This window comes from Papaver somniferum, chromosome 2 (assembly GCF_003573695.1).
Source record: "Papaver somniferum cultivar HN1 chromosome 2, ASM357369v1, whole genome shotgun sequence".
Taxonomy (NCBI): domain Eukaryota; kingdom Viridiplantae; phylum Streptophyta; class Magnoliopsida; order Ranunculales; family Papaveraceae; genus Papaver; species Papaver somniferum.
The window spans coordinates 69,247,733-69,275,423 of NC_039359.1; the positions used below are offsets into that span (position 1 = coordinate 69,247,733).

The following is a 27,691-nucleotide window of genomic DNA, read 5'->3' on the forward strand; positions in this document are numbered from 1 at the left end:
TAATGCCCACATGGATTGTGTCTCTCACCATAAACTGAGTAACTTTTTATTTTGATCGTTTTCTTGCTTTGTTTTCTTATGAGAATGTTGGTGAAAGGATAATCATTTTCTTTTCAAGCTACGATTTCTTATATTCATTGGTTTGTCCTCGATGCAGGTTATCTGCTAAACTTACCTCAGCAAATCTGGATGTTATCCAGTTGGAGTTTGGCGTGGTTTGTATTTTCTCAGTCTGTGCGGATTAGGGTGCAGTTTGGCTATCATGGATTCTGGAGTTTTTGGATCTTTGCAGCGATGTACATAATTGTACACACCAATGTAAATTAAAATTTTTACAAAATGAAAACTATATAGTCATATGGGTACTCTTTTTGTAGCTCTTGGAAAATGCTTTCCACATATGTAAAGTTTGTCGATTTTGGACGAGCGGTTCAAAAGATAAATTGTTTTTAATTATTTTTTATATTATTTAAAATTGCTGACATCATCATGAGTCAGCGTGGACTAAATTGCAAATATTTAGATTAAATAATAATAATGAGGGTTATTAATCGGAAATGCTAGTTGGCTCCCCGTTCTCCACCTCCCTATTCTCCTCCCTACAATCTAAGCCCCACATCCATATCGAGATTCGCATTCAGGTTCAGGTGGGGTTCACCATTCCCCTAATGTGGGGTTTAGATTGTAGGGAGGAGAATAGGGAGGTGGAGATTAGGAAGCCAAATAGCACCGCCGGTTATTAATGTACATTCCATATTTTTGGACTAAGTTGTACCTAGTTGACTCGGATTGGACTAAAGTGTACCTTTGGATTGATTTTTGGACTAAACCGTATTTTTCCAGTATTACTTAGGTTAAGGGAGAGCTCCATCTATGATCGACATCCATATTTGTTAGCCGAATTCTTTGCATACTAGGAAACCAAGTCTTGTTCTTATTCTTAATCTGAATCTTATGAACAGGGATGCCTACTCATATAAATAATCCCGGATGATATCTTATTGTGCGCAATCTTCCATGAGGGGCAAAAGCATTCCTTTAAAGGTTGTGTACGTCAAGTGATTATTCAAAAAAACAAATAAGTAGGCACAGATATAAATTGAGATTCAGATTAGTCGATGGAGAATCTTCCTCAGGAGATTATATCAGAGATACTTTCACGGTTACCAATTGAAACCATATTACAGTGCAAGCATGTATGCAAAACATGGGAAAAGCTCCTTGATCATGTTAAGGTTGGTACCATCTACGCGAGAGGGTCTGAAGATCACAAAAAGTGCAGCAGAGTCAGATTTTTCTACACGGAGAAAGCATATGATGAAATTGATTTAGATGGTGAGGTTGATGTCAATAAGCATTACCCTTGGTATGTGGTTTCTAAATACAACCGATTTTGTCTTACTTTAACAAGCTTGTTCATCAATGATATCTTAATTGGTTCATGTAATGGTTTGATTTGTTTGGCTACAGTATTGCTCTTCATGCATGAACCTATCTTCATCTTTAATCCTTTTATTCCAAATGAATTAATCGTTCTTCCACCGATAAGAATATCAGATCTAGACTTTGATCCACTAGTTGTTAGTGGGTTTGGTTACGCTCGTTCAACAGATGAGTATAAGGTCATTAGAATCTATTATCCTAATTATTTTTGGCAATCACCCTGCGTTGGACGAGTGGAGGTATACACTATTGGTAGTGGTTATGGATGGCGAAATAAAGGAGAAACTAGTTACTGCTTTTGCAATTCACCTGGTGTTCTTGTCGATGGAAATCTGCATTGGTTGGATTATAAGCAGTGGAAGGTTGTTGCCTTCGATCTAGTAACCGAGGAGTTTCGGGTTCTTCCATCGCCACCTTGTTTCTTCTGGCTTACAGTTGTTACCAAGGTTATCAATCTCATTCATTCGCCTAATCCATTTAGGTTTTTGGAAGACAATTTTCAACTACACGTACTGGGCGGTTTTCTTTGTGTTATTTATAATAACAATGGCGACCGTTTAGACATATGGGTATTAAAGACGGATGAAAAGGAACACAAATTTGAGTGGGTTTGGAAGAAGGAATTCAGTGTGGAATGCCTAGAAAAAGATCACACTTATGAGCCATTTTCTATTACAAGGAACAACAAGCTCCTACTGTGGTACGATAAGTACATTCTTTTGTGCTATCATCCAAAGATTGCAGCATTTAGTAAGCTTAGTGATTATGAGCATGTTAACGAAGATGTCAAATATTATCAAGCAATTCCTCATATGAAAACTTCTGTTTCCGTGCTAGCTCTCGAAGGTAAAGTTCAAGAGATTAGTGCATCCCAATCGGAAAAAGAGAGGAATAATTTATTCGCAGAGGATGTGGATTATACTGAACTAGGAAGGATTACTTGGTTAGAGCCGGAGGACAAATCTTTCCTGTACAATTTTGTATAGAAATTGCAAACCACCCCAGATGTCTTGGCGGTATAGCTGATGACCAAAATACTTTGCATCATTGCATGAAGTGTGGATTTATTGGTCATTAAACAGGTTATCAAGTTGCTAAGTTATTCTTGTTTGCTCAGTCTTCACAGTAACTTATCTTATTAGCTGATCAAAAATAATGAAGGAATTGTGTGGGTTACTTGAGTTGTGGTAGTCTCATCTGGTTGCTAGTTTACTCAACTGGGGACAGAGAGTTATGTTTGCTATGGTAACCTTTGCTGTTTGAATCATTTTTATGCCCATGTTCTATCTCTATCGGCCCTCCTACGGAAAATCACTTGGTTTGAGAAGCAAACTAAGGGAAAGAGATCCATTAATACTTCTTGTTCAACTTGGATGGATTGTTTTCATGGAGATTTGCCATATCCGGCCGAGCATCATTGTTCCACGGTTTCCAAGGAGCCATTTGAGGAACATCTCTCCATTTGTCAAGGAACTTTGCAAGGGACGATTTTTAGGTTGTTTAGGGAGGCGATATCTGTAGCATTGCTGCTTCGCAAATTACTTCTTAGATGCAACAAGGAGATTATGCTTCACCTACCAAACCTCCTCATAAGCCCAACAGAAAACTTCGTTGGAAACGCCCATCAGATTAAATTGGCCCATTAAAGTATAAACCTTGTTTAGAATTTTTCTTTACTACATACCAAATACTCCTGGCGTCATTAGGGGCGACCCGGATAGAATTAGGAACGACTAATAAGACAAAATATGGTCACTCAAATCTAAAATGAAACTACTCCTTATCTCTCATTTTTCATAATGTCGATTCTACCCTTAACAATCGGTAGTTTAGATTATATAAAGGAAAATTGTTTTAGTGTTACAGTTTTAAGATTTTAGAGTAGAAGAAAGAAAAAAAATGGTGGAGAATATCATTTTTTCTTAAATCAACAACAAACATGGATGGGTATGAAGAAGAAGGTGAGAAACATCATGAAGAATGCCATGTTCACGGTTTAATACTGATTAAAGAGACGATAAAATGCATTCAACACCATTAACGTCTTAGAATCGGTAGATAATAAAGCACTTTATCAAGCGACTATACTTTTCTGTTCAAATAGATACACACAATCGTTAGTTTCGTGATGTTCATTATCTACCGATTGTAGTAGTAGTCTCAAATTCAAAATTTTCAAAAACCATTGGAATTTTGAGTTTCTCTATTTTCATAATATGTAGTCTCGTGATATTTATTATCTACCGATTGTACAATCGTTAGTCTCGTGATGTTCATTATCTACCGATTTTGCTAGTAGCCCCAAATTCAAACTTTCAAAAACTAGTGGAATTTTGCACTTTTTTATTTCCACAATCGGTAGTTTCGTGATGTTTATTATCTACCGATTGTACAATCGGTAGTCTCATGATGTTCATTATCTACCGATTGTGCTAGTAGCCCCAAATTTAAATTTTCAAAAACTAGTGGAATTTTGCATTTTTCTATTTTCACAATCGGCAGACTCGTGATATTTATTGTTTACCGATTATACAATCGGTAGTCTCGTGATGTTCATTATCTACCGATTGTGCTAGTAGCCCCAAATTAAAAAATTTCGAAACAACACAAAGAAAAGAACACAGACATAATCGATTGATAAAACCAATACTAAAATACCGATTATAAAAGGGTATATATGTATTTTCTAACTATTAGGACATCCCATAGCCACACCTATAGGATGAGAATAAAAAAGTCGCCCCTAATTCTTTCGGGGTCGCCCCTAATGACGCCGGGCAAATAATAATCCCCTGAATAATGATCAATAAGTGTTGCAGTCTGAGCAAGATATGAGTAAGATTTCGTTTTCTTTTTAAATTTTAATCGAATAAAAGTAGTTTTTTTTTAATGTCATTTGACATATTTCTTCACTATTTGGAGCGATTTTTCTTCGCCATTTAGGGCGAATTTCTCTTCGCTTTGAGGACGATTTATTCAAACCTTGATCGTTGGTTCATGACTTGCTATTATCGATTCAAGAACATCGACAATATGTCACATTGTGACAAGTAGTATGCAGGGGAGTCTGCCCTTAGTAATCCTAATGAGTGTCCTAGTTGTTACTGGTTGATCAGTCGGATTGTAACACGTGTGCCCAATCCATTAGTCACTACTAGGGTTCGATTATTGGGTATTAAATGTGTAAGAAGACTCTTATCTGTTTAACCGGAGTTTTGCTAATGAAGTACAATTTGACTACGTTCGTTTATCGAACCAGATTTTGGCTCAATCCATCTAGGATTTGAGATTTATCCATTCATTCCTAATCAAATCCCATTTCTCTGAGTATTATTTTCTTTTACATCACAACAATTGGTATCTAGAGCAGTTCCGATCCACCCAATTTTCATCCAAATTTTTTTCCAATGACAATCAAAGAAGTGAACGATAAGGTGGAAGCAAATATTGCTTCCATTGCTAAATTACAAGCTAATTTCCCTAGTTTCTCAACAGATCTGACTTCTAAGTTTGATCTTCTTCTTCAGAAGTTTGATTCAATACCAGAACCGGCTACTAATTCCAATTCAGACCTTAATGGAGGTAATCGCTTTTCAAATTCACATCAGAATCAATTTCATCGTCTTCCTAAGTTGGACTTCACGAGATTTGATAGTGAGAATCCTAGATATTGGATTCAAAAGAGTGAGAGATATTTCGAGTTGAATGATATTGAGGAACACAAGAAGGTAAATATTGCTGCTATTTATCTTGAAGGTAAAAGCTGAAACTTGGTTTTTAAACTTTCAAGTAAATTGACATCGAATTACTTGGAAAGATTTAGCTATTAATCTCTGTGCACATTTTGAAAACCCTATTGAGGAGAATTTTGTTGGAAGTTTTAATAAGTTAGTACAAACATCTTTTGTGCATGATTATTATGAAGAGTTTGAGATGTTGAAAACTTTAATGTTGAAGATGAATCCAACTCTTAGTGAAGAGTATTTTGTCATGAGTTTCCGTAGTGGCCTTAAAGATGAAATAGGTAAATCCATCTCTATGTTTCATCCTAAAACTTTAGCAGATGCTTTTTCCCTTGCTAGACTACAAAAGCAAAAACTCACTCTAGCAGCTACTGCAACCAAATCATTTCAAACTACCTTCAACACTAATAGACAATCTTCTTATACCAATTTTCACCAAAACCAATTTTGACCTCTCCCAAATCTTCTCCCATAACTCCTAAATCCTCTTTTACCATGCCCAATAAAATTCAGTATCCAACACCTTCTATTAAGAGACTCACACCTGATGAAATGAATAGAAGTAGAGCTCATGGTTTATGTTACAATTGTGATGAGGTATACAAGACAGGGTACTTTTGCAAGGGAAAACAGAAGATCTTTATGCTGCAAATGGACACTAATGAGTTACTAGATACTGAGGAGCAAGAAGAGGTGTTTGAAGAGACTAATGAATCCTTAGTTTACTCTGATGTGGAAATTTCAGTACATGCTCTTACAGGCAATGCAACAGGTGACACCATTAGAATTCCTGGTCTTCTTCTTAACAAGAGAGTGTCCATTTTAATTGATTCAAGAAGCACTACCAGTTTTATTGACAGTGCTCTAGGCAGTTCACTTCACTGCCACATTGAACCTACTAATACAATGCTGGTTACAGTTGCTAATGGAGAGAAGACTGTAAACACTGGTATTTGTCCTCAGCTGACTTGGAGTATGCAGGGTCACCAATTTATGGAGAGCATAAGGATTTTACCACTAGGAGGGTGTGACATTGTACTTGGAGCATATTTGTTAAGAAATTTAGGTGATGTCCTCTTTAACTTCTCTAAATTATCTATTTCTTTCAAATACAAAGGCAAGAGGATTACATTACAAGGCATATCTTCTAAGTCTTCCTTGTTAATGATGAGTGGTGAGGCAGTCAAGAAATTCTTTACACAAAATTCTCATGGATTGGTGGGTCATCTATTTTCCATTTATACACCCTCTACCCCACCCCCCCACACCTCTTGAATTACTTCCTCTACTTCAAGAGTTTCATGACATCTTTGCGGAACCAACTACACTTCCCTCTAAAAGAAGTTTAGATCACACCATTCCCTTACAACCAAACTTAACTCATGTGAAACAAAGAGCCTTTAAATTCCCTTATATACAAAAAGATGTTGTTGAACATCTTGTTAAAGAGATGTTAGACTGTGGCATCATTCAACCTAGCCACAGTCCTTTTGCTTCACCCATTCTTTTGGTTAAGAAAAAGGACAACACATGGAGGTTTTGTGTAGACTATAGGAAACTCAATAGTATTACTATTAAGGATAAGTTTCCAATACCCATTGTTGATGAGTTATTGGATGAGCTCAAGGGTTTCATTTTTCTTTCCAAGATTGATTTGGGAGCTGGTTACCACCAGATCAGAGTCTATGCTAGGGACATTCACAAGACTGCATATAGAACTCACCAGGGCCACTATGAGTTCAAAGTCATGCCATTTGGCCAGACTAATGCCCCTACTACTTTTCAAGCTCTCATGAATGAGATTTTTCAGCCATTCTTGAGGAAATTTTTCTTGGTGTTCTTTGATGATATTCTCATCTACAGCTCCAGCATGGAAGAACATTTGGAGCATCTCAGGGTGGTTTTCTCATTACTCAGACAACATCAACTTTTTGCTAAACTATCCAAGTGCAGCTTTGGTCAATCTTCTTTGGAGTATTTTGGGCATATTATCACTACAGAGGGAGTTTGTGCAGATCCTAATAAAGTTGCATGTATGCAGTCATGGCCATTGCCATCAACCATCAAGGAACTAAGAGGGTTTTTGGGTCTCACTGGATACTACAGAAGTTTTTCAAAGACTATGGATCTATAACTAAACCACTCACTTCCCTTCTAAAGAAAAATTATTTTCAGTGGAGTCCAGCTGCAACTTATGCTTTTGAAAACCTCAAGTGTACCATGAGAAACACACCGGTGTTGGCACTCCCTGATTTTACTAAACCCTTTGTGGTTGAAAGTGATGCTAGTGCTAATTGTATTGGTGCTGTCTTACTTCAGGAAGGAAGACCAATTTCCTACTTCAGCAAACCATTGGGTCCTAAAGATATTGCACTTTCCACTTATGAGAAAGAATTTCTAGCCATTGTTATGGTAATGCAAAGATGGAGACACTATCTACATGGAAATAAGTTCATCATCAAGAATGATCACCAGAGTTTAAAATACTTTCTTGAACAGAAGATCACCACTACATTCCAGCAGAAGTGGCTCATTAAGCTGTTAGGTTTTGATTATGCCATACAGTATAAGAAAGACATTGAGAACATAGCTGCTGATGCACTTTCTAGGAGACCTGCTGATGCCGCCACTCTAAATTCTCTGAGTTTGTCTACACCAACTTGGGTTCATGATATTCTAAAGAGCTATGAGGATGATCCAAAGGCTTACCAACTTATTTCTGCATTGCTCCTTAATCCTTCCAGTTTCCCTAATTATACTTACAAGGAAGGGATCCTAAGGTATAAAACTAAACTCTACATTGGTACCACTAATAATGTTAGACTTAACCTTTTGGAGTCACTTCATGCATCTACTATTGGAGGGCATTCAGGCATTCAAGCCACTTCAGTCAGAGCTAGGGGTCATTTTTACTGGAATGGTATGCATAGAGATATAGTCCAATTTCTATCACACTGTGACATTTGCCAAAGGAACAAGCTTGACACCATAAATTCTGTTGGGTTACTTCAACCTCTACCTATCCCAAACCATGCATGGCAAAACATTACAATGGATTTCATTGAGGGCCTCCCTGTTAGCAACAAGAAAAGTGTCATCCTTGTGGTTGTGGATAAACTTACCAAATATGCTCATTTAATAGCCCTTTCACACCCATATACAACTAATTATGTAGCTCATGCTTTCCTCAACCAGATTTTCAAACTTCATGGGTTACCTTCCTCCATCGTCTCTGATAGAGATAAGGTATTCACTAGTAACTTTTGGAAAGATCTATTCAAAGCAGTGGGAACTGGCCTATACCTTAGCATAGCTTATCACCCTCAGATAGATGGACAAACTGAAAGGGTGAATGCTTGTCTAGAAAATTATCTGAGATGACTCAGTGTACACAAACCAAGTAAGTGGAGTGATTGGTTAGCCTTAGCTTAATGGTGGTACAATACTAGTTTGAAACTCTCTCCCTTCCAAGCACTTTATGGGTATGCTCCTCCTCATCTTGCTTTTCATTCTGAGGTTACTACTTCGGTTGCAGCTGTGGAATATTATTTGAAGGAGAGGGACTCCCTAATTGATATGCTCAAGGAATCACTCAAGCTAGCTCAGGAGAGGATGAAGCTGTATGCTGACAAATCTAGACATGATAGATCATTTGAAGCTGGAGATCTTGTTTATCTAAAACTACAACCATACATGCAAGCTTCTATTTCCTTAAGGAAAAAATTTAAATTCTCCTCCAAGTTTTATGTCCCTTTTCCAGTGTTGCAGAGAGTGGGGAAAGTAGCATATAAACTGCAGTTACCATCCAATGCTCGTATACATCCAGTGTTCCATGTGTCTCATCTAAAGAAGTTCATTGGGCTAAAACACACTCCATCACCAACCCTCCCTGTGGTGGACCATTCTGGTGAAATCATTATACTTCCTGAAAGGATTTTGCGCACCAGAATCATACTCAGAGACAACAGACAGATCAGGCACTTATTCCTTCAATGGACAAATTCTTCTCCAGAGAATGCCACATGGGAGGATCTATCAGCAGTTAAAGCACACTACCGACAATTCATCCTTGCGGACAAGGATGTTTTTCAGGAGGGGGCAGTGTCACAGTGTGACAAGTAGTATGCAGAGGAGTCTTCCCTTAGTAATCCTTAATGGGTGTCCTAGTTGTTACTGGTTGATCAGTCGGATTGTAACACGTGTGCCCAATCTATTAGTCACTACTAGGGTTCGATTATTGGGTATTAAATGTGTAAGAAGTCTCTTATCTGTTTAAACGGAGTTTTACTGATGGAATACAATTTGGCTGCGTCCGTTTATCAAACCAGATTTTGGCTCAATCCATCTAGGATTTGAGATTTATCCCTTCAATTCTAGTCAAATCCCATTTCTACGAGTATTAGGTGTTGTTACATCACAACACAATCTAACACGACATTTCTTAGAATCCATATTCAATCCAAAGGAATTAGGGCATCCGGGTTCGTTTGGAGTTATAAGATTTAGTGCAAATAAATCCTTTCTTATAGGAGTATCTCTTGTTGAAGAAGAAGAAAATCATATTAAATGGTCGAAATCGATTCCGGATTATACCATCATCCTTCCCTACTACATTTACAAAAAATGGGTATCTTTACGGTATATGACTCTTTCTCTTCGCGATGTACTTGTAATTGATATCTTCATTTGTATTAGGGTTCTTATTATCTATTTTGATGTTTTTGTTATTCTTGTAAGCGATCATGTAATCACATTTTGATTTGAATAAATTGAAATTATTGATTGACAAAAAAAAGGTATTGCAGTCAAATTGAACAATTCAGCAAAGAAAATTGTTCTCGAAAGTTGTTGATCCATAATGTCCACTGAACAATAAAATTCGATGAAAATTTTGTAACGAAATAAAGTTAAAAGATACATATTTATAGATCAAACAAATAAAACAGTGAGATCCTTCACTTATATAACTTGAACAAATCGTCTTCATGGTCCTTACACACATCACTAATTGATTGACGAGTCCCTACAGATTATGGACCTCGTCTACATTAACATGGGTGTATTGGATCAGGATTTATCTAGATAAAATTAGATACTAGTTTTACCCAATCTAGTTGATTTATAATGTTTCTTAAATAATCTTTAAGATTCTTATAGATATATAATTCTGGATTATAATGGATTTCCTCAGGAGTAGTTAGATCTTTAAAAATTGAAGTATACCACCAATTAGTAATATATTTGAAAAAATCAAGGCCATAATGATTTCTTTAATCCAAAAGTTGAGGTGGTGGTGGGCGATGGTGGTTGATGTGTGTGGTGTGGTGGTGACAGTGATGGTTGCTGGTGGTGGCGGTGGTCGGTGGTGGTTGGTGTGTGGCGGTGCTGGTTAGTGGTGGCAGCGGTGGTTGATGGTGGTTAGTGGTGTGTGGTGGTGGTGGTGGAAAAACACAACATGTTGTGATAAAAAAAATGTCCATAAGAATCTATGAAACTCTATGTGGTTTGGGTTAAGATTGATATGAGATAATAACATACATATTTTGCCTACAAATATCCATAAGAATCCATATATATCTTCTCCCTAAAATAAAATAATAATAAATAAAAAAAAATCTTAAATAAATTGAATACCTAGGATATTTGTGGAATCTAAAACAATCTTAATCGAATACCATGGATATTTACTGATTCCTTACATATCATAGTTGAATACCTAGGAGTTTTTAGGATTGTTAAATATCCATATAAATCATAATCCTATACACCTCTATAAGTCTTCACACATCCTCACCAATCGCATATCCAACATATCCCAAGATAACAAAGAACTAAATATGATCATAGACACCGGTGTAAATGTAAAGAAAGAAGAACGCATAAATGGAAAGAAATAAGAACTTTTTTTTTGATCGGGAAGGAGGATATATTAAAACAAGAAGGAATGTACATGCAAGTCTACCGGAGGTAGAAGAAAGTAAAGAAAATAAGGTTAAAAAAGAAGCAAAAAACAGAAAACCAAAAATTACAGAAAGATTGCCTGCCAATTAGACAACACTGTGTTAGAGAAATTCTGGTGAATCATGTTGCCTGTCGCCGCTGCCCAAGTAAGGACTGAAGACTTGGCCTGAAAGATGAGATCTTCATCAGTTTTGAAGAGATAGATATGTTATCTTATACAATTCCTTTCTTTCCAGATTGAGCTAACAATAGCCGCCAGAATCAAACTCCAAATATAGTTGCCTGAATGGGAAAAATAATGTGTATTCCATGTAAGAAACCTCCATGAAAGAAAGAAGAACTCTTATAAAGTAGTAGTAATCTTGAATAAGGGAAGAGATTTTCGCGATAAAGAAACCTCTTTTCCAAAGGATATTTGTTCTGATCGATTGGGAGCTGAATCTGTATGTTTCCAGTATGAATCTAATTTTTCCCGGTATCTACTAGTTTCATTTCAGTTTTCTCCGGCATCTTAAAATGCATCGGTATAATTGTGTGAACATAGAAAAAACAATCACTTCATCAAACAAAGAAAATTATTACCAATGTATTAGCAATTGTAACAAATCAACGACATTATATAGCCAAGTTGAAAACATAGAAAAAGAAAATCTAAAAGATCAGTTTAAAAGGTAGCATGAGAATCTCTTCCTTTGTAATGAATGACAAATGCATGATAATATCTTTTCATTTTTGTTTTAGTAAGAAACTAATTTTTTCAAGGCTGCTAAGAGGGGTATCAAATTACTCAGGAGTATACCAAAATACACTAAAAAAAAACATCCATTACGTTTGGGTTGGTACACCTCCAAGCAATTTGGTACCCCTGTTAGCAATTTTGAAACTTTTTTAGGTTGGTGCAAAATTGAAGGCTAAGTGAAAATAATCTTACTGTCACGCGAATGCGCACGTAATTGTTAATATGAACCCACAGCCCTCTGTCGTCGGATGTTCATCTATATGGTACTTCCTTTTTGTGTTATTGTTAGAGCATCCTTATATTTTATATATATTCTTAAATAGACTCTACAAGAACCTAGATTCTCTGGGTTTTTTTTTTATGAAAGGTGTTTTGGCCTTTTGGGTTTCTCATTCAAACATAATAATGGAGATCTAACTCATGAACAAAGACTCTCTATTATCTCAACCAATCAATGGTTCATACAACGCAAATGCATGAGTTTGGCTCAAAAGAAATTTTAACGGCATACAATAATACCCCTCTCTTCATACTTTTGAATTTATAGTGTAAAAGTTTGTCTCGAAGGAAAGAAATTGGAAAATTTGAGGATATGTCCCAAAATCAATTGTTATTTTGGAGATATGTCTCGAATTTTCAGTTTTCGGAAATATGTCCCAGCCGTTCAAAATTCCATCCAAAACCGTTAAGTAATCAATATTCGCACACACTTAGGATTATATATGCGAATTAAAATATAGATATAATATATACTAACACCTTTACAAGGTTCAGGAACATATTCAGACAGAAAAAAACGTCAAAAAAATTAGAGAGAAAGTTCAGACACATTTACGATAAATTAACCATTTAACGGTTCCTTGACGGAAATCGTTACTTTGGGGCACATTTCCAGAAACTGGAATCCTGGGACATTATCCCCAAAATGACAGTCAATTTAGGTGTATATTCCCAAGTTTCCCAAACAAATTCATGGCATATTTATACCATTGCGGTTTATGTGGCAGGAGACATTGATCACTAATGTCAATGTGCCCACCCAGGTGAATTTTGTGTTGTGATTATTGCACGTTTTTTGTGTTTATTTCTTTACTAAATGAATTTGACGTTTTTACATAATCGAGTCACATATGCGCGAGTGCGATGTATTTGCATATACAAACTCCCAAGTGCTAACCTGAAATTTCTTAATGAAATCAAATAAGAGCTAATATGTGTGATATATCACATTCAATATCAAAATTTCAAGTCTTATATCAAAATTTTGGTTTGAGTTGTACATGTGAATTCTGAACTGACTTTTGCCGAAAAACGGTATGTCGAGAGATTTGCATCATCTGGGATATGGTAAAATTCCAAATCTTATGTGCCTATGAACCAAATCTAATATCTCATGATACTTTAATAGAACAATAATTTTTAGCAAAAGAGGACCAAAACAGACCAAAATAATATCTCATATTGGACCAAAACAGATAATAATAATATCTCACATGTTGGATATCAATGTCATATTAAATTTTCCGATTTGTCAAACAATTCAACAATTCCAGTCGACTCGAATGTGAAATATGAAAAAATAAAATAAAAACTTACAAAAAAAAAGATGATACTTCTTTCTTTTTAGAAAAAAAATGATACCATTACTTTTCAATTTAGCCTATTTTTAGGTAAAGATAGAAAAAAGGGAAACAAGCATTGTTATTATAAATCTTAGAATGTAAGTTTGGTGTCGGCAAGACACAACCATCAAAGACGAATGACTAGGCGAATAACTCGGTGAATGAATCGGAGTGACTCGTTATCTCTGAATTCGAAAATCTTGCTTCTGATCTTTTATTTCTACTTTTGCATGTTAATATAATCACCTTCTTTATACATATTTAGTTTTATTTGATAATCTAATGGATCCCGTTGTCTGTATTCACTAGGTATTGGCTTTGGTGCTGAAGGGTTGCCTGAAGATTGGAGTGGTTTTGCCTAATTTTCTTGTAATCTCAACTTACACGGTTCCATGGCTCAACTTTTGATTATCTTATGTCACACGATGATACAATTTATACCTTTTTATTCTGTGTATCTGCATAAGAATTAATTGGTATCGGTTTATTCTTCCCGTGCTTCTTTTTTAGGGTTTCGAAACAAAGTAGCAGTCTTTCAATTAACTATAAGATTAAATTACGGAGATGTAAGAACTTTTCATCCAGGTGTAAAACATTCATAGATCAGAGTGGAGGCAATGGATTATTTATTTTAATCCTCTACCTCGTTGTTTTCTCCCAGTTCTTTTCTTACTTCTCATGTTCTCTTTCAATGGACTCAGAACTAGTTCAGGTCCAACAGAAGTTGGAGGGTACTTCGATAGCTGATAGATTGAGAGCTTTGAGGGAACCAAATATTTTATCAGAAGATCTTCTACAGGGAGTAGTGCAGTTTAAGTTCAGTTTTTAGGCAAGGTGCATAGTTTTAAGGTTTATACAGTAAGTGAACTTGAGAAAGAATTGAAAAAGCTTTGGCCAAAAAGCAAAGACATCTTTATCAAAAGAGAGGAAAATGACTGCTATCTGATAAAGTTTCACACTTCGGATGAATATGATATTGTTCTCAAGTTTAGACCATGGTTTCTAGTAAGAGACTTGCTCGTGATGGAGCCTTGGAATCCTCAGATTCCAAAAAGCGTAGTGGATTTAACTAAAGTGCTTCTGTGGCTACGCCTTTATAACATGCATCCGGGGTTTGCGTATCCAAATAATGGCATAGCATCTGCAATAGAAGAAGTGAGAGAACTAGATCCACCCGATTGTGTAATCCCAAAAGTTAAAGTACAAAAAGCACTAGTCTTGTTGGATGTCAAAGATCCACTCAGGAGAAGGTTTTGGATCAAAAATGCAGCAGGGGAGGAAGTTTGGATTAGGTTGTTTTATGAAAAGAAGCCTTTGAATTTGTGCGGTTACTAATATACAATTGACCATAAGGAGCTTGAATGTGAAAGTATAGCAGCATATCTTTTACAACAACAAAGAGGTTATCTCTCATCAACATCAATTATTGATCCTCCATCATGGACAAACCCAAATAACAAAGGAGTCAAATTTGTAAACCAACATGCAGCAGTTGAATCGCTGGAACAAAACTCTAAAGTTATTAAACAAGGTGGTCCTCATCAAAGAGTTGAAGATCAAGTTATAGGAGATGGTTCTTCAAACATGCATGAAGACCCAAAAACATTCTCTCGGCGCAATTTAATGTGGAAGTTTCCAAAGATGCAGTCATTTTAAAAGAACAAGATGCAGACAACAATATCAGGAACATTCCTTTGTCATCTTTTTCTCCAGTAACAGTCGTTGGATATAATTCTCAAGGTATGATTGAGGTTTTTATTAATAACAATAAAATGACAGGTCAGTTGAGCCATAGACATGGAAAGATAATCATATTTGAAGATGGTGGTCCAAGTAATACAAAAAATTCATATCAGCATTTTGACCACAATTTTGGGAATAGTAATATTTTAGGAAGTCTGTCTGAAGGTGATGTGGAGCAGCAACTAAGAGCATTTAATTCCTCTATGGGTCAGGAAGGTGGATAGGGGTCAAATATGGATCTGTTAAAATCCTACATTTCTTTAGGTGAACTTGGCGTATCATTTGATGATTACAATTTTAGCAACTTAGATACAGATTCATGCCTCCCAGAGCAAGATTTTAAGGAACCACTCCAAGACCTAGTTAATCAAATTGAAGATAATTTGTCTAGTTACCATTCATCTAGCTATAATGTGGATGTCTCTGGTACTGAGCATGTTGGTTTGGATGAGTTTTCGCCATCTCCTAACTCATATACCTCATTCCATGAAACTGTTTCACAGCAAAACCACTCTAAGAGACTGTTGATGGTGGTTTTTAGCTTAGGGTTAAAATCGTAAAACCTTACATCTGACATGACGTCACTAGGACCACTAGCGTATTTATTGAATCATTCAACACGCCTATGTAAGAATTACCAAGGTACCTTTTTTTTACATATATATGTGTCATGTTCCACGGTTGAACCCTTAGTATTGACCGACATCACCTTCGTCCACCAAACCCTAAATTATTACACCACCGTGCCAATGAAAAACCATGCCAGCCACGTCTCCGCGCCAAGACATTCCAACCATGCCAGCCGCACCACCGTGCCAATGGCAAACCATGCCAACCACCTCTCCGTGCCAAGGCATGCCAACCATGCCAACCGCATGTTCCAATGACATGCCGTGCCAACCACATCTCCGCGCCAACGGATTCCAACCATGCCAGCCGCATCACCGTGCCAATGGAAAACCATGCCATCCACGTTTCCGCGCCAAAACATGCCAACCATGCCAGCCGCGCCACCGTGCCAGCCACATATCCGCGCCAAGGCATGTCAACCATGCCAGCGGCACCATCGTGCCAATGGAAAACCATGCCAGCCACGTCTCCGCACCAAGGCATGCCATCCATGCCAGCCGCACCACCGTGCCAATGGAAAATCATGCCAGCCACGTCTCTGCGCCAATGCATGCCAACCATGCCAGCCGCGCCACCGTGCCAATGGCAAACCATGCCAGCCACGTCTCCGCGCCAAGGCATGCCAACCATGCCAGCCGCACCACATGTGCCAATGGCATGCCGTGCCAGCCACACCTCCGCGCCAAGTCATGCCAACCATGCCAGCCGCACCACATGTGCCAATGGCATGCCGTAACATCCACACCTCTGCGCCAAGGCATGCCAACCATGCCAGCCGCGACACCGTGCCAATGGAAAACCATGCCATCCACGATTCCATGCCAAAGCCATACCGGCCCTGCTACATGCTACTGGCTGCCAAAACGAAAGGTTGCAACAATCAACGACTACCCTTCCATCTGAGATGTAGATCTTAGCCGTCCAAGGTCGCCATCCAACGCATGGTAACCTTTGGCCCAACGCCAAAACCCTAGTTTTGGCTACGCCTAAATCGTGCCAAGGCATGCTGACCATGCCACATGTGACAATGGCATGCCGTGCCAGCCACCTTGCCGCGCCTAAACCATACAATGCCGGCCTTCCATTTACGGCTTCCAAAACGAAGGCGTGCGACAATCAACGGCCAACCTTCCATCTTAGATGCAAATCTTAGCCGTCTAAGGTCGCCAACCAACCCATGGTAACCTTTGGCCCAACGCCAAAATCCTAGTTTTGGCCACGCCTAAACCACGCCAAGGCATGCCGACCATGCCACATGTGCCAATGGCATGCCGTTCCATCCACCTTGCCTCGCCTAAAGCATACCATGTCGACCTTCCCTATGCGGTTACCAAAACAAAGGCTTGCGACGATCAACGACCATCCTTCCATCTAAGATGCAAATCTTAGCCGTCCAAGGTCGCCAACCAACGCATGGTAACCTTTTGCCCAACGCCAAAGCCCTAATTTTGTCCACGACTAAACCGCGCCAAGGCATGCCGACCATGCCACATGTGCCAATGGAGTGTCGTGCCAGCCACCTTGCCACGCCTAAACCATACCATGCCGGCCTTCCCCTCACGACTGCCAAAACGAAGGCGTGCGACAATCAACGACCACCCTTCCATCTTAGATGCAAATCTTATCCGTCCAAGGTCACCAACCAACGCATGGTAACCTTTGGCTCAACGCCAAAACCCTAGTTTTGTCCATGCCTAAACCATGCCAAGGCATGCCGACCATGCCACATGTGCCAATGGTATGTTGTGCCAGCCACCTTGCCGCGCCTAAACCATACCATTCCGGGCTTCCCTTCACGGCTGCCAAAACAAAGGCGTGCGACAATCAACGGCCACCCTTCCATCTTAGATGCAACTCTCATCCGTCCAAGGTCACCATCCAACACATTGTAACCTTTGGCCCAACGCCAAAACCCTAGTTTTGATCACGCCCAAACCGCGCCAAGGCATGACGACCATGCCACATGTGCCAATGGCATGCGAGGCACCTTGCCACGCCATACCATGCCGGCCTTCCCTATGCGGTTACCAAAACAAAGGCTTGCGACGATCAACGACCATCCTTCCATATAAGATGCAAATCTTAGACGTCCAAGGTCGCCAACTAACGCATGGTAACCTTTGTCCTAAAACCCTAGTTTTGGTCACGCCCAAACCGCGCCAAGGCATGCGGGCAATGCCACATGTGCCAATGGCATGCCAGCCACCTTTCCGCACCATACCATGTCGGCCTTCCCTATGCGGTTACCAAAAAAAAGGATGGCGACGATCAACGACCATCCTTCCATCTAAGATACAAATCTTAGCCGTCCAAGGTCGCCAACCAACGCATGGTAACCTTTTTCCCAACGCCAAAAACTTTGTTTTGGCCACGCCCAAACCGCGCCAAAGCATCCAGCCATGCTACATGTGCCAATGGCATGCCAACCACCTTGTCGCGCCATACCATGCCGGCCTTCCCTATGCGGCTACCAAAACAAAGGCTTGAGAAGATCAACAAACATTTTTCCATCTAAGATGCAGATCTTAGTCGTCCAAGGTTACCAGCCAACGCATGGTAACCTTTGGCCCGACGCCAAGCCCTAGTTTGGTCGCGCCCAAACAAAGCCAAAACCCTAACTTTTTGCCGCGCCTAAACTAGGCCATATTAACGCCGTACCGGCCATGCTTTCATGCCACTAACTACCAAACGAAGGGTTGCAATAATCAACGTCTACCCTTCCTCTCATGATGCAAAATCTCGACCGTCGAAGGTCACCACCGAGCCGATAAGTCTCCCAAGCTCAACTTGCCGAACAAAAACATGTTTTCCACGAAAACACTCGAGACATCAACACATGTCACAAACTGGGGGATGCTCATTGGGTATTGCTTTGGCGGTTTATAGCGTACGCCCGTTATAAGACAGTATCATAAGGATGAGGCGGTTAGTAAATACAGGGAGTAATGGTGAAACGCTTTCTTTTATGGAACATCAATTCCAGGCGTTAACGATTACCACCTCCTCCCATTTACTCATTCGTTTTCCATTTATTACGAGACCAGAGTAAGTTTCACTTCGACTTGTATAAATAGGTCTTACCTATTTCCACCGAAAAACAAGTTCAGGTCAGGAGGATACAACACTCAGAAAGTATTGGCTATCTTTCCATCTGTTAGCTTCCCACTTTCTGATACAAGTCGTGAAACAACTACTCTTCCAAAATCAACTATTTTGGTCTCAACACTCTCTTCGCTTCCCTCCCCGAAACCAACCTTTCTCCTTCACTTTCGACCGAAGCGAGTCTGGAACGACCATTTCTTGGTTTAGGCCAGATTTTTACAGATTGATCTCTCGAATCTAAAGAACTCCCTTGCAGTATATTGTTTAGGGTTTAAACTCGTTTCACACCCACACACCCGAAATTACCAAAATCGGCAGAAATCATTTTCACCCTCAAACAGAGACGCAAGGAAACTTCTTCAAGCACTGATGGCTAGGTAATTCCTCTTATCAAATTTAAATTTCTCCATACCCACTTTGAATTTCGCATTTTATTTCTTAAAATCTGTTTTACTAGTGAATTATTATTTCCCAGTGTCCTATTACAATTAACCTTCTTCTTTAACACAATGGAGATTTTGCCATGGAATGTACAAGGCTTAGCTGGTAAAGAAACCAAAGATCATCTAAAATACATCATTAGAATACATAATCTAGATATCCTCTTTCTCGTGGAAACTTAATGTGGAGCTAATAGAATTTTTTTTTTTAACTCAGCCATTTAATTACCCAAATTCCCACTTTGTTAGTTCCATTGGTTTATCAGGGGGTTTAGTTCTTCTTTGGAATGATGGATTTCCTTGTGATATAATTTGTAGCAAAGATAACATGGTGCACGTTATCATTACTTCAAATTCTTCAAAACAAGAATGGCTGCTTTCCTGCGTATATGGATCAACACAACTTGATTTGAAAAAACAACAATGGGAATTCTTAAAGGATCTCAGTGAAAATGTTTTTCAATCATGGATTGTCATGGGTGATCTGAATGTGCACATTTCAGCATAGGATGCTTCAACTAGTGTTGCCTCTCTTAATAATTGAATTTGTAGTATTATTAATAGTGCATGGTTAATGGATATGGGGTTTACTGGTTCAAAACATACCTGGACAAATAGAATTAATGGAAAAGGTTATAAAAGAGCAAAAATTGATTTAGTCATGTACAACTTAAATTGGATCAGAGATTATCCAGATTCCAAAGTCCTTCATCTCCCATTCTTAGGCTCTGATCATTCCCCATTACTCTTAACTACTCATGCATAATCAGGTAAACCTAGGAATGTGTGGAAATTCTATAGATAATGGCTTAAGAATTCAAATTTTTCTGATATCATCTCAAATGCATGGAAACTTTCCAATGATCTGGATTTATCTCAGAAACTCTGTCATACTAGACGCAAACTGTCTAGATGGAATATAGAGTATTTTGGGCATATAGATTTTCATGTCAGGCATTTAAGAGATCAGTTTTCAACCCTCCAAGCACAACCTTATAGTGAGGATATATCCATTAAGATACATCACACTACTCAAAGATTAAATCATTGGAAAAAGGTGGAAGCAGATTTTTGGCATCAAAAATCAGGGGATAAGTGGTTAAGAGATTCTGAGAATAACACGGCCTATTTTCATACTCTGGAAAATAGAAGGAAAGCAAGGAATCATATTTCAGCTCTTAGAGATGAGCATGGTCACTGGCATCATTTCTATAATGACCTTCAAAACCTTCTTACCAATCATTTCTCTTCCATATCCAAGTCAACTAATCCCGCTTTTTCAGAACATACTTTTGACATCATTTCCCCAATTACTACTCAACAAGAGAATAATTCCTTAGTATCTCTGCCTATAGAAGAAGAAATCGTAAATGTCTTAAGAATTATGCCAAGTTGGAATTTACCGGGACCCGAGGGATTTCAAGCTGGGTTCTACTTATCATAATGGGCAACAGTGGAAAACGGCATTGTGCAATTAGTGCAACAATTTTTTATTAATAAAACAATGCCTGCTTTCATAAACCAAACTGTTACTTGCCTGATACCAAAAACCCAACATCCTTCGACACCTAGTGATTACAGGACAATTGGTCTTTGTAACATCACTTACAAAATAATTTCTAAGTTAATAGTCACAAGAGTGAAGCCAATGATGGAGAAGATAATCTCTCCAACACAAGCTGCTTTTGTCCCCAAAAGGTACATTAATGACAATATAGTTTTGGCACATGAATTAATTCACTCAATTAAGAAATCTAAGAAGAAGCGGGGGTTAGTGGTACTTAAATTGGACATGTCGAAGGCATTCGATAGGGTAGAATGAGAGTTTGTTCTAAAATGCTGACATCTTTAGGGTTCTGTGAAGAATGGTGTACTATCATTTATCAATGTATCTCGACAACGTCTGTCTCAATACGTTTAAATGGTAGTAATTTCAAGTCATAAATTTCATCTAGAGTATTGATGCAAGGGGATCCATTATACCCTTATCTCTTCATAATATCGATGGAGTATCTAGCTATATACTTAATGAATGCAGAGAACCAAAATCTGTTGACTGGAATTCAGGTTCTAAAGAACTCAATTTCGATTAACCACCTTATATTCGCAGAAAACTGCATTCTTTTCTTTCAAGCTGACAGTAAAAGCATTGCACAAGTTAAATTTAGCATTGCACAAGTTAAATTTTGTTTGCAGAATTTCAGTAATGTCTCTGGACAACTGATAAATTTTTCGAAATCTTCAGCTTATGTTAAGGGTGATCTCTCTCTTAATGCTATCACACAGAAGCTTGGGGTTAAACAACTTTGTACTTATGATAAGTACTTAGGTTTACCGATTCTTTTGGGGAGATCAAAGAAACAATCTTTTAGCTCAATCCAAAATTCTTACAAAAGCATATTCCAAGGTTAGTGCTCCAAAACTCTTAACCAAGTATCAAGATCCACTTTGGTTAAGTCGGATCTAAACTCAATTCCTACCCATTATATGAGTCATTTCAAGATTCCAAAAAACATCATCAGGAAACTTGATTCAGCTCAAAGAAAATTTTGGTGGGGTCATAATTTAGTGTATGAATGTTTCGTAGATGGGATGTTCGTAGGGGTAACAAAATTTTAGTGTGGTATGATAAATGGGTCAGAGGCTTAAATTCACCACCTACTCCTAGGGATACTTTTAGAGAACCAGCTAGGATTGTGTTTGTTTCTGATTTGATGCTGGATAATCCAAGAAGATGAAATGTACAATTAATCTGGGATATGTTTCCAGATAATACAGCAAAACTAATCTTGCAGATGAACTTAGTTCAACAAGGAAATGATAGGCTTATATGGAACCAAGTAGGAATGGGGAATTTTCAGTAAAGACAGCATATAAAGCCTTATCCAATATGTATCCTAATGTTAGGAAATCTTCTGGTATCAACTGGAAAGGTTTGTGGAGAACCGATGCACCTCATAAAGTTAAGTTATTTATCTGGAAGTGTCTAAAAGTAATAGTGCCAACTAGAGTCATTCTTAATAGATATAACTATGTCCTAGATGTTCTCAAGCAGAAGAAACTGTTTGGACCATATATATTTGAAATGGGCTTAATAAGGTCATCAGCTCATTAGCCTTAAACAGAAATCTTGGTTCATGGGTTAAAGCTTAAGCCCATAAAAAGTTAAGAACGAAATATGTTAGCCTTTATTAAAGGTGACTACATTCATCGTATCTTGAAAGGGGATGAATCTGTTCAACCCAAGAAGTTATAATTAATCTAGATATATATTTGGTCCAAGTACATTATTAACCTGGTCACCCTGAAATGAGGGAATGGATAAAGGTTAATTATTGGGCCAAATACATTTTTAAATGTCTAAATACATAATTCTGATTTAAATAATGATGAACCTGGACGGTATTTGGTCCAGGTGCGTCATCAATATGAATGCAGACAGGTAATTACTGGATGCATACCCTCTATTACCTATAAATAGAGGAGGGATTTCAACAATAAAGCTACACAATTCTATTCCTTTTATCTCCACTAAAACCTGTTTAGATCTCCTTACTCATTGAGGCATCAGAGTGTCTTTGCAGGTACCCCCCCTTTTCTACATTCATTAAGAGTATTAGAAAGCCAAGAGCATTGAAGAGATGAAGAGGATTTTTCCTATTATCAAGGACGCATCACGAGGAAAAGCTGTGGATCATCTCAATGTCTACAAATCATCCACAAAGTATTAATCTTACGCAATCGAACGGTTAAGATTATATCATTTCTGTAAAAATCTCGAGGAGTGTTGTAGGAACGTTTTTTCTACAACATCTTTTGGCGGCCACCGTGGGACAGAGAAGGATTCTTCAAAAACGAACAAATTAAGATTCATGGAAACATCACAGGAAAATTGAAATGGTGGAATAACAATATCGATACCAGAGTCCGAGGGAATCATAGCGATGTCGATCACCCATTTCAGGAAGGAGTTGAAACGTCACCAGCAACAACAGCATCAAGGTGTCCTTCTACAAGAACTTATCCCCAAGGGATAAGTAGAGGAAATCGATGGGTACGTATCTCAACTCCATCTTTAAGTGATACTTCCAATCTTAATGTATCTCCAAGGGGTGGTAACCAACCCCAAAAAAATATGCTAAACTCGCGTCCGAACTCCCTCGCCAAAAGGGGCCTTCGTTTAGCCTCGCATATGGTGCAAGCGGATAGGGCAGTGGAAACACCCGTAGATTTGACTCTTCGAGAAATATTGCAAGAGTTAGAAAAAGAAAACATACTACTGAAAGCGTCTCTGGAAAAGAGACCACAAACTGGTAGCACCCAACATTCAGAAAGTGTCACTCCACACCGACATGCACGACCTTCACATGAGGGTTGGAGAGCACGACAGGGGACGAATGATCGCGACGGTAGATATAGATCACCCGAAAGGAAAACTACTAAGTATCATGGGCCGAATAACTTCTTTGAAAGCAATCACTTCATCGAAGAAGCGGAGAGATAGTCTGGACCAAGCAACTGGCAGAACAACAGGCGTGAAAGGGAGTTCCTCAATGATCGAAGAAAGGAGTACCTCTACGGGAGAAAAAGAAAGGAGTATTATGACGAAAACCAACGCTCGAAGAAAGCAAAATCGAGGAAGAACAAGGAGTCAGAAATGAACGAATCCGTCGAGTAACTGAAGTAGATTCATCACAAATTGAGGAACTCAATAAAAGAAAGCTAGGATCGAGGGAAGAAAGGTTACAAGTCTTAGCGATGAAAAGGTCTATGGACTCACCTTTCGTCGAAGAAATAAGGTGGTTCCGCCCACAAGCAAACTTTGTGCAGCACCAGTTCAAGGAGTTATTCGACGAAAAGAGCGGCGATCCAGTGGAACATGTGCAACATTTCCAAGATTCAATGAGTCTGTGGGGATATAGCGATGAGTTGTTATGCAAAACCTTTCATGTGACACTGACAGGTAAAGCTTTGACTTGGTTCTCACAATTGGAATCAAATTCAATTGCGAACTTTGGGATGCTGTCAGACGCATTTTTCGAGCAATATAAGATCAATTTGGGAAGCAAAAAAGGTAGCAGTCACTTCTTTGGATTACATCAAGAAACAAATGAAAGTCTGGAAACTTTCAACCAACAGTTTCACCAAGAAGTTGGAGAATTCGGCACGGTTGATGCTGGGCTCATCATTGAAGCATACAAGAATTCCTTTCCTTTTGACGAATTCGGGACATTCAATTCCTTAACCGTACAGCCGGTAGGAAACCTCAAAGAATTATATGCAAGGGCAGAAAAGGAAAAAATAGCAAAGTTGTCACTGACGAAGGGGACAACAGAAATTCCATCCAAAGTGAGACATCATCCGGATGACGACTCCAAGAAGAAAAATCGTGAGGGTTCGGAAGGCCTCACTATATAAGAGACACAAACGAGTAATAAAAGTATTATTCCACACCGACGTGCACGATCTTCACATGAGGGTTGGCGAGCGCGACGGGTACGAAGTGATCACGATATGACACTTGAATCATCAGAATGGAAAGCTCCTGAAGCAAGTAATGTATCCAAGAAAAATGATCGCTACAAAAGGCATCACGCCATCATAGAATCTGAACGACAATAGTTATCTAGCCATTTTCTGAACCACAGTTGCCAGCGATAGAGATACCTTGACGACCAGAGTGGAGGGGAATACCTCGAAAAGCAGAAGGAGTATTACAAAAAAAAATAAAAAAAATAAAAGGAAAGTTTCAACTTCAAATAAGAGAATTTCCATGGATGTTGTTTATGGCAATAGTCCTATGCCAACACAATCAGCGTATTCAATTCGCGCACATTCTCTTAGCCTAGCCTCGCAAATATCAGAAATCTCAAGTTGTATCTCACAACAAATCAGAGGAAACATCTTCATTATGTCTATTCTCCAATTCCAGAGTTACTTGCTTGCACATTCGCCCTTGGTCCATCAGATGGATATGTTGTAGTATTTCGATTGCCGTAAATAAGGATTCGTTGCTCGGACTTGAAAAGATTTTTAAAACAAAAATATATACAAAATTTGTCACAAGATCAAGAGATACTAGGACTCAGGATTCCACCATTAATCATTCACACAATTCATATATTTATTAGAAACAATTATAGCTCAAATCATAAGGACTCTCATTCTTGCCAAGGTACATTTTTAGAAAATTTATTGTATATCACTAGCATGACGCATAAAAAGCACTACGACCAAGCATACATCATCATACGATATCACAACCAATTAAGAAAAATCATAAATCGATTAATAAAAAGTGCAAGTAGTCAAAAAAAGAATTAATATAATTATCATATGCATAAAGAACGGCTTCCTCCATCATCCCAGTGTTGGGGTTTAGCTAATCCTAATAATCATGTTCTCAAAATATATATTTGATGCTCAAAGTATGATTAAAAGAGTCAAAAGTTATAAAACAGTGGTTCTGAGACTCACAAAACACGTCCAGAAAGAAACGATACCAGAAAACTGCAGCTAAACTGCGACATTTTTCCACTGCTGCTGGAAATGTTGAAGAACGACGGTCTTTAAGTGTCTGTTTTTCGTGTTCTTGAAGCTCTTTAATGGCAGCAGCAGTAGCAGGTGATCATTGTTGCTGGTTCCATTTTCTCGCTCCTCCTAGCTCTGGATCGACCCCAAACTCTTCATTCCCTTATCTCAATTCTCAACACCTCTTATATACTTCACAACCCCAAGAAATCCCGCAAAATCTTCTCTTTTTTTCCTTGCTGCCAAGTTACGTAACTTCCCTGCAGTTTGAGAGAAAATCTCTCATGTTGATTTTTGTACGCGTCTTCTAGATATTTTCTTGTCACCAAACTCTCTCAGGACTTGAACCATTACAAGATAGACGTCTATCCAGCGTGAGACTCTCCCAAAAAATCTCACAAAATATTTGAACATGAACAGAAAGAGGACGTACTCTGTTTGGACTTTGGTTGCTTCCTCCGACTTGTCCAGCCCAATTGGTTGGGTCTAAACAATCCCATAGACCCTGTTAAGCTCTAAGAAGTCAAGCCCAACCAAATTTAGCTATTGAATCTCCATGAAACTCGTTCAAATATTCAATCCAAAATCAACAGCGCCTGCATGCATTTTTCCCGCCAAAAACCATTATTTGAAATTTGAAGAAGACCTCCCCCTATCCAGTTCAGGGGTGCGAATAGCAAGTTGGGTTGAAATAAAAATTCTTGGGTGGAAATAACCAAAACTTGGGTGTCTTTAGTAATTTTTCTGGGATGTTTTCCGCACTTTTTCTGGGTTCCTCTGGGGTATTTCTGGGATACTTCCGGTACACTTTTGGGGTACTTCCGGTGCACTATCAACGGAGCTCCAAACGCCACATTTTTAGCCAATTCCGCCGCAAAACCTTATTTTTCCAAAAACACCTACAAATAAATAAAACACCATAATAAGTACAAAAATGGGTACTAACATTATATACAATTAAGATATATTAGACAAATAAATGCGTCTATCAAATACCCCCAAACTTATTATTTGCTAGTCCTCGAGCAAATCAAATAGAAAATAAAATCCTAACTCACTTTCGCAGGCATCGTCGATTGCATTTAGCGTATGCAATAAGCCTTTAAACCCCTAGGTGGCCCTAGTGGACGAGTTAGAGTCTCGGGAGGGCTTACAAGAGATATACCCACAAAACCTGTACTCCAGACCTTAGTTATCTACGCAGAACCTTGGAAGGCACTAAAGAATCTCCTTGGTTGGCATACTTATTGATTACAGGATAAAGTACCCTGATGCGAAATTCCAATTGTTGTACACGAGTTTGCACTCAAGCATACTAAAATTCATATAAAGTGACAGAGCTCTACTCAGATAGTCGCACTGTGGACATCAATATCCGGAGTCAAAACTAATCACATGGATAGATCAAGAAGATGGATATAGAAAAACATAGATGGTTTTGATGTTTACTAAGTGAACGGCGTTTCCCATATCTGTCTGAAGGCCTCCGCCAAAATGAACCTATCCTAATGGATTGAGATACTAGTCTGACTAATATCAACACACTGGCATATACAAGGGTACAAGTGGTCGATAACCTAACTCTAGGTCAACACAACTGGCATATACAAGGGTACCAGTATTGAATTTATTCCTTTTGGTCAAATGGTCTAGTCTCAATGTCTTTTTTTTTTTTAACTTTTTTTTTTTTTTTTCAATTTTTTTTCATGGTATCTCAATCACTCTAATTCTCCCTAG

General features: G+C 38.5%; 2 protein-coding genes across 2 annotated transcripts; both read left to right on the forward strand.

Annotated features, from left to right (window-relative positions):
- Positions 1-1,118: 1,118 nt before the first annotated feature.
- On the forward strand, positions 1,119-2,429 carry LOC113351317 (F-box protein At3g07870-like). Its single transcript, XM_026595326.1, has one exon. The coding sequence runs from the start codon at positions 1,119-1,121 to the stop codon at positions 2,427-2,429; it is 1,311 nt and encodes a 436-aa protein (XP_026451111.1).
- Positions 2,430-24,181: 21,752 nt separating this feature from the next.
- On the forward strand, positions 24,182-24,841 carry LOC113351318. Its single transcript, XM_026595327.1, has one exon. It carries the CDS (start codon positions 24,182-24,184, stop codon positions 24,839-24,841), a length of 660 nt encoding a protein of 219 aa, XP_026451112.1.
- The last annotated feature ends 2,850 nt before the right edge of the window (positions 24,842-27,691 follow it).

Excerpts from the sequence above, each read along its gene's own strand:
- LOC113351317 (XM_026595326.1), top strand. The coding sequence starts at position 1,119 with ATGGAGAATCTTCCTCAGGAGATTATATCAGAGATACTTTCACGGTTA.
- LOC113351318 (XM_026595327.1), top strand. The coding sequence starts at position 24,182 with ATGAAAAGGTCTATGGACTCACCTTTCGTCGAAGAAATAAGGTGGTTC.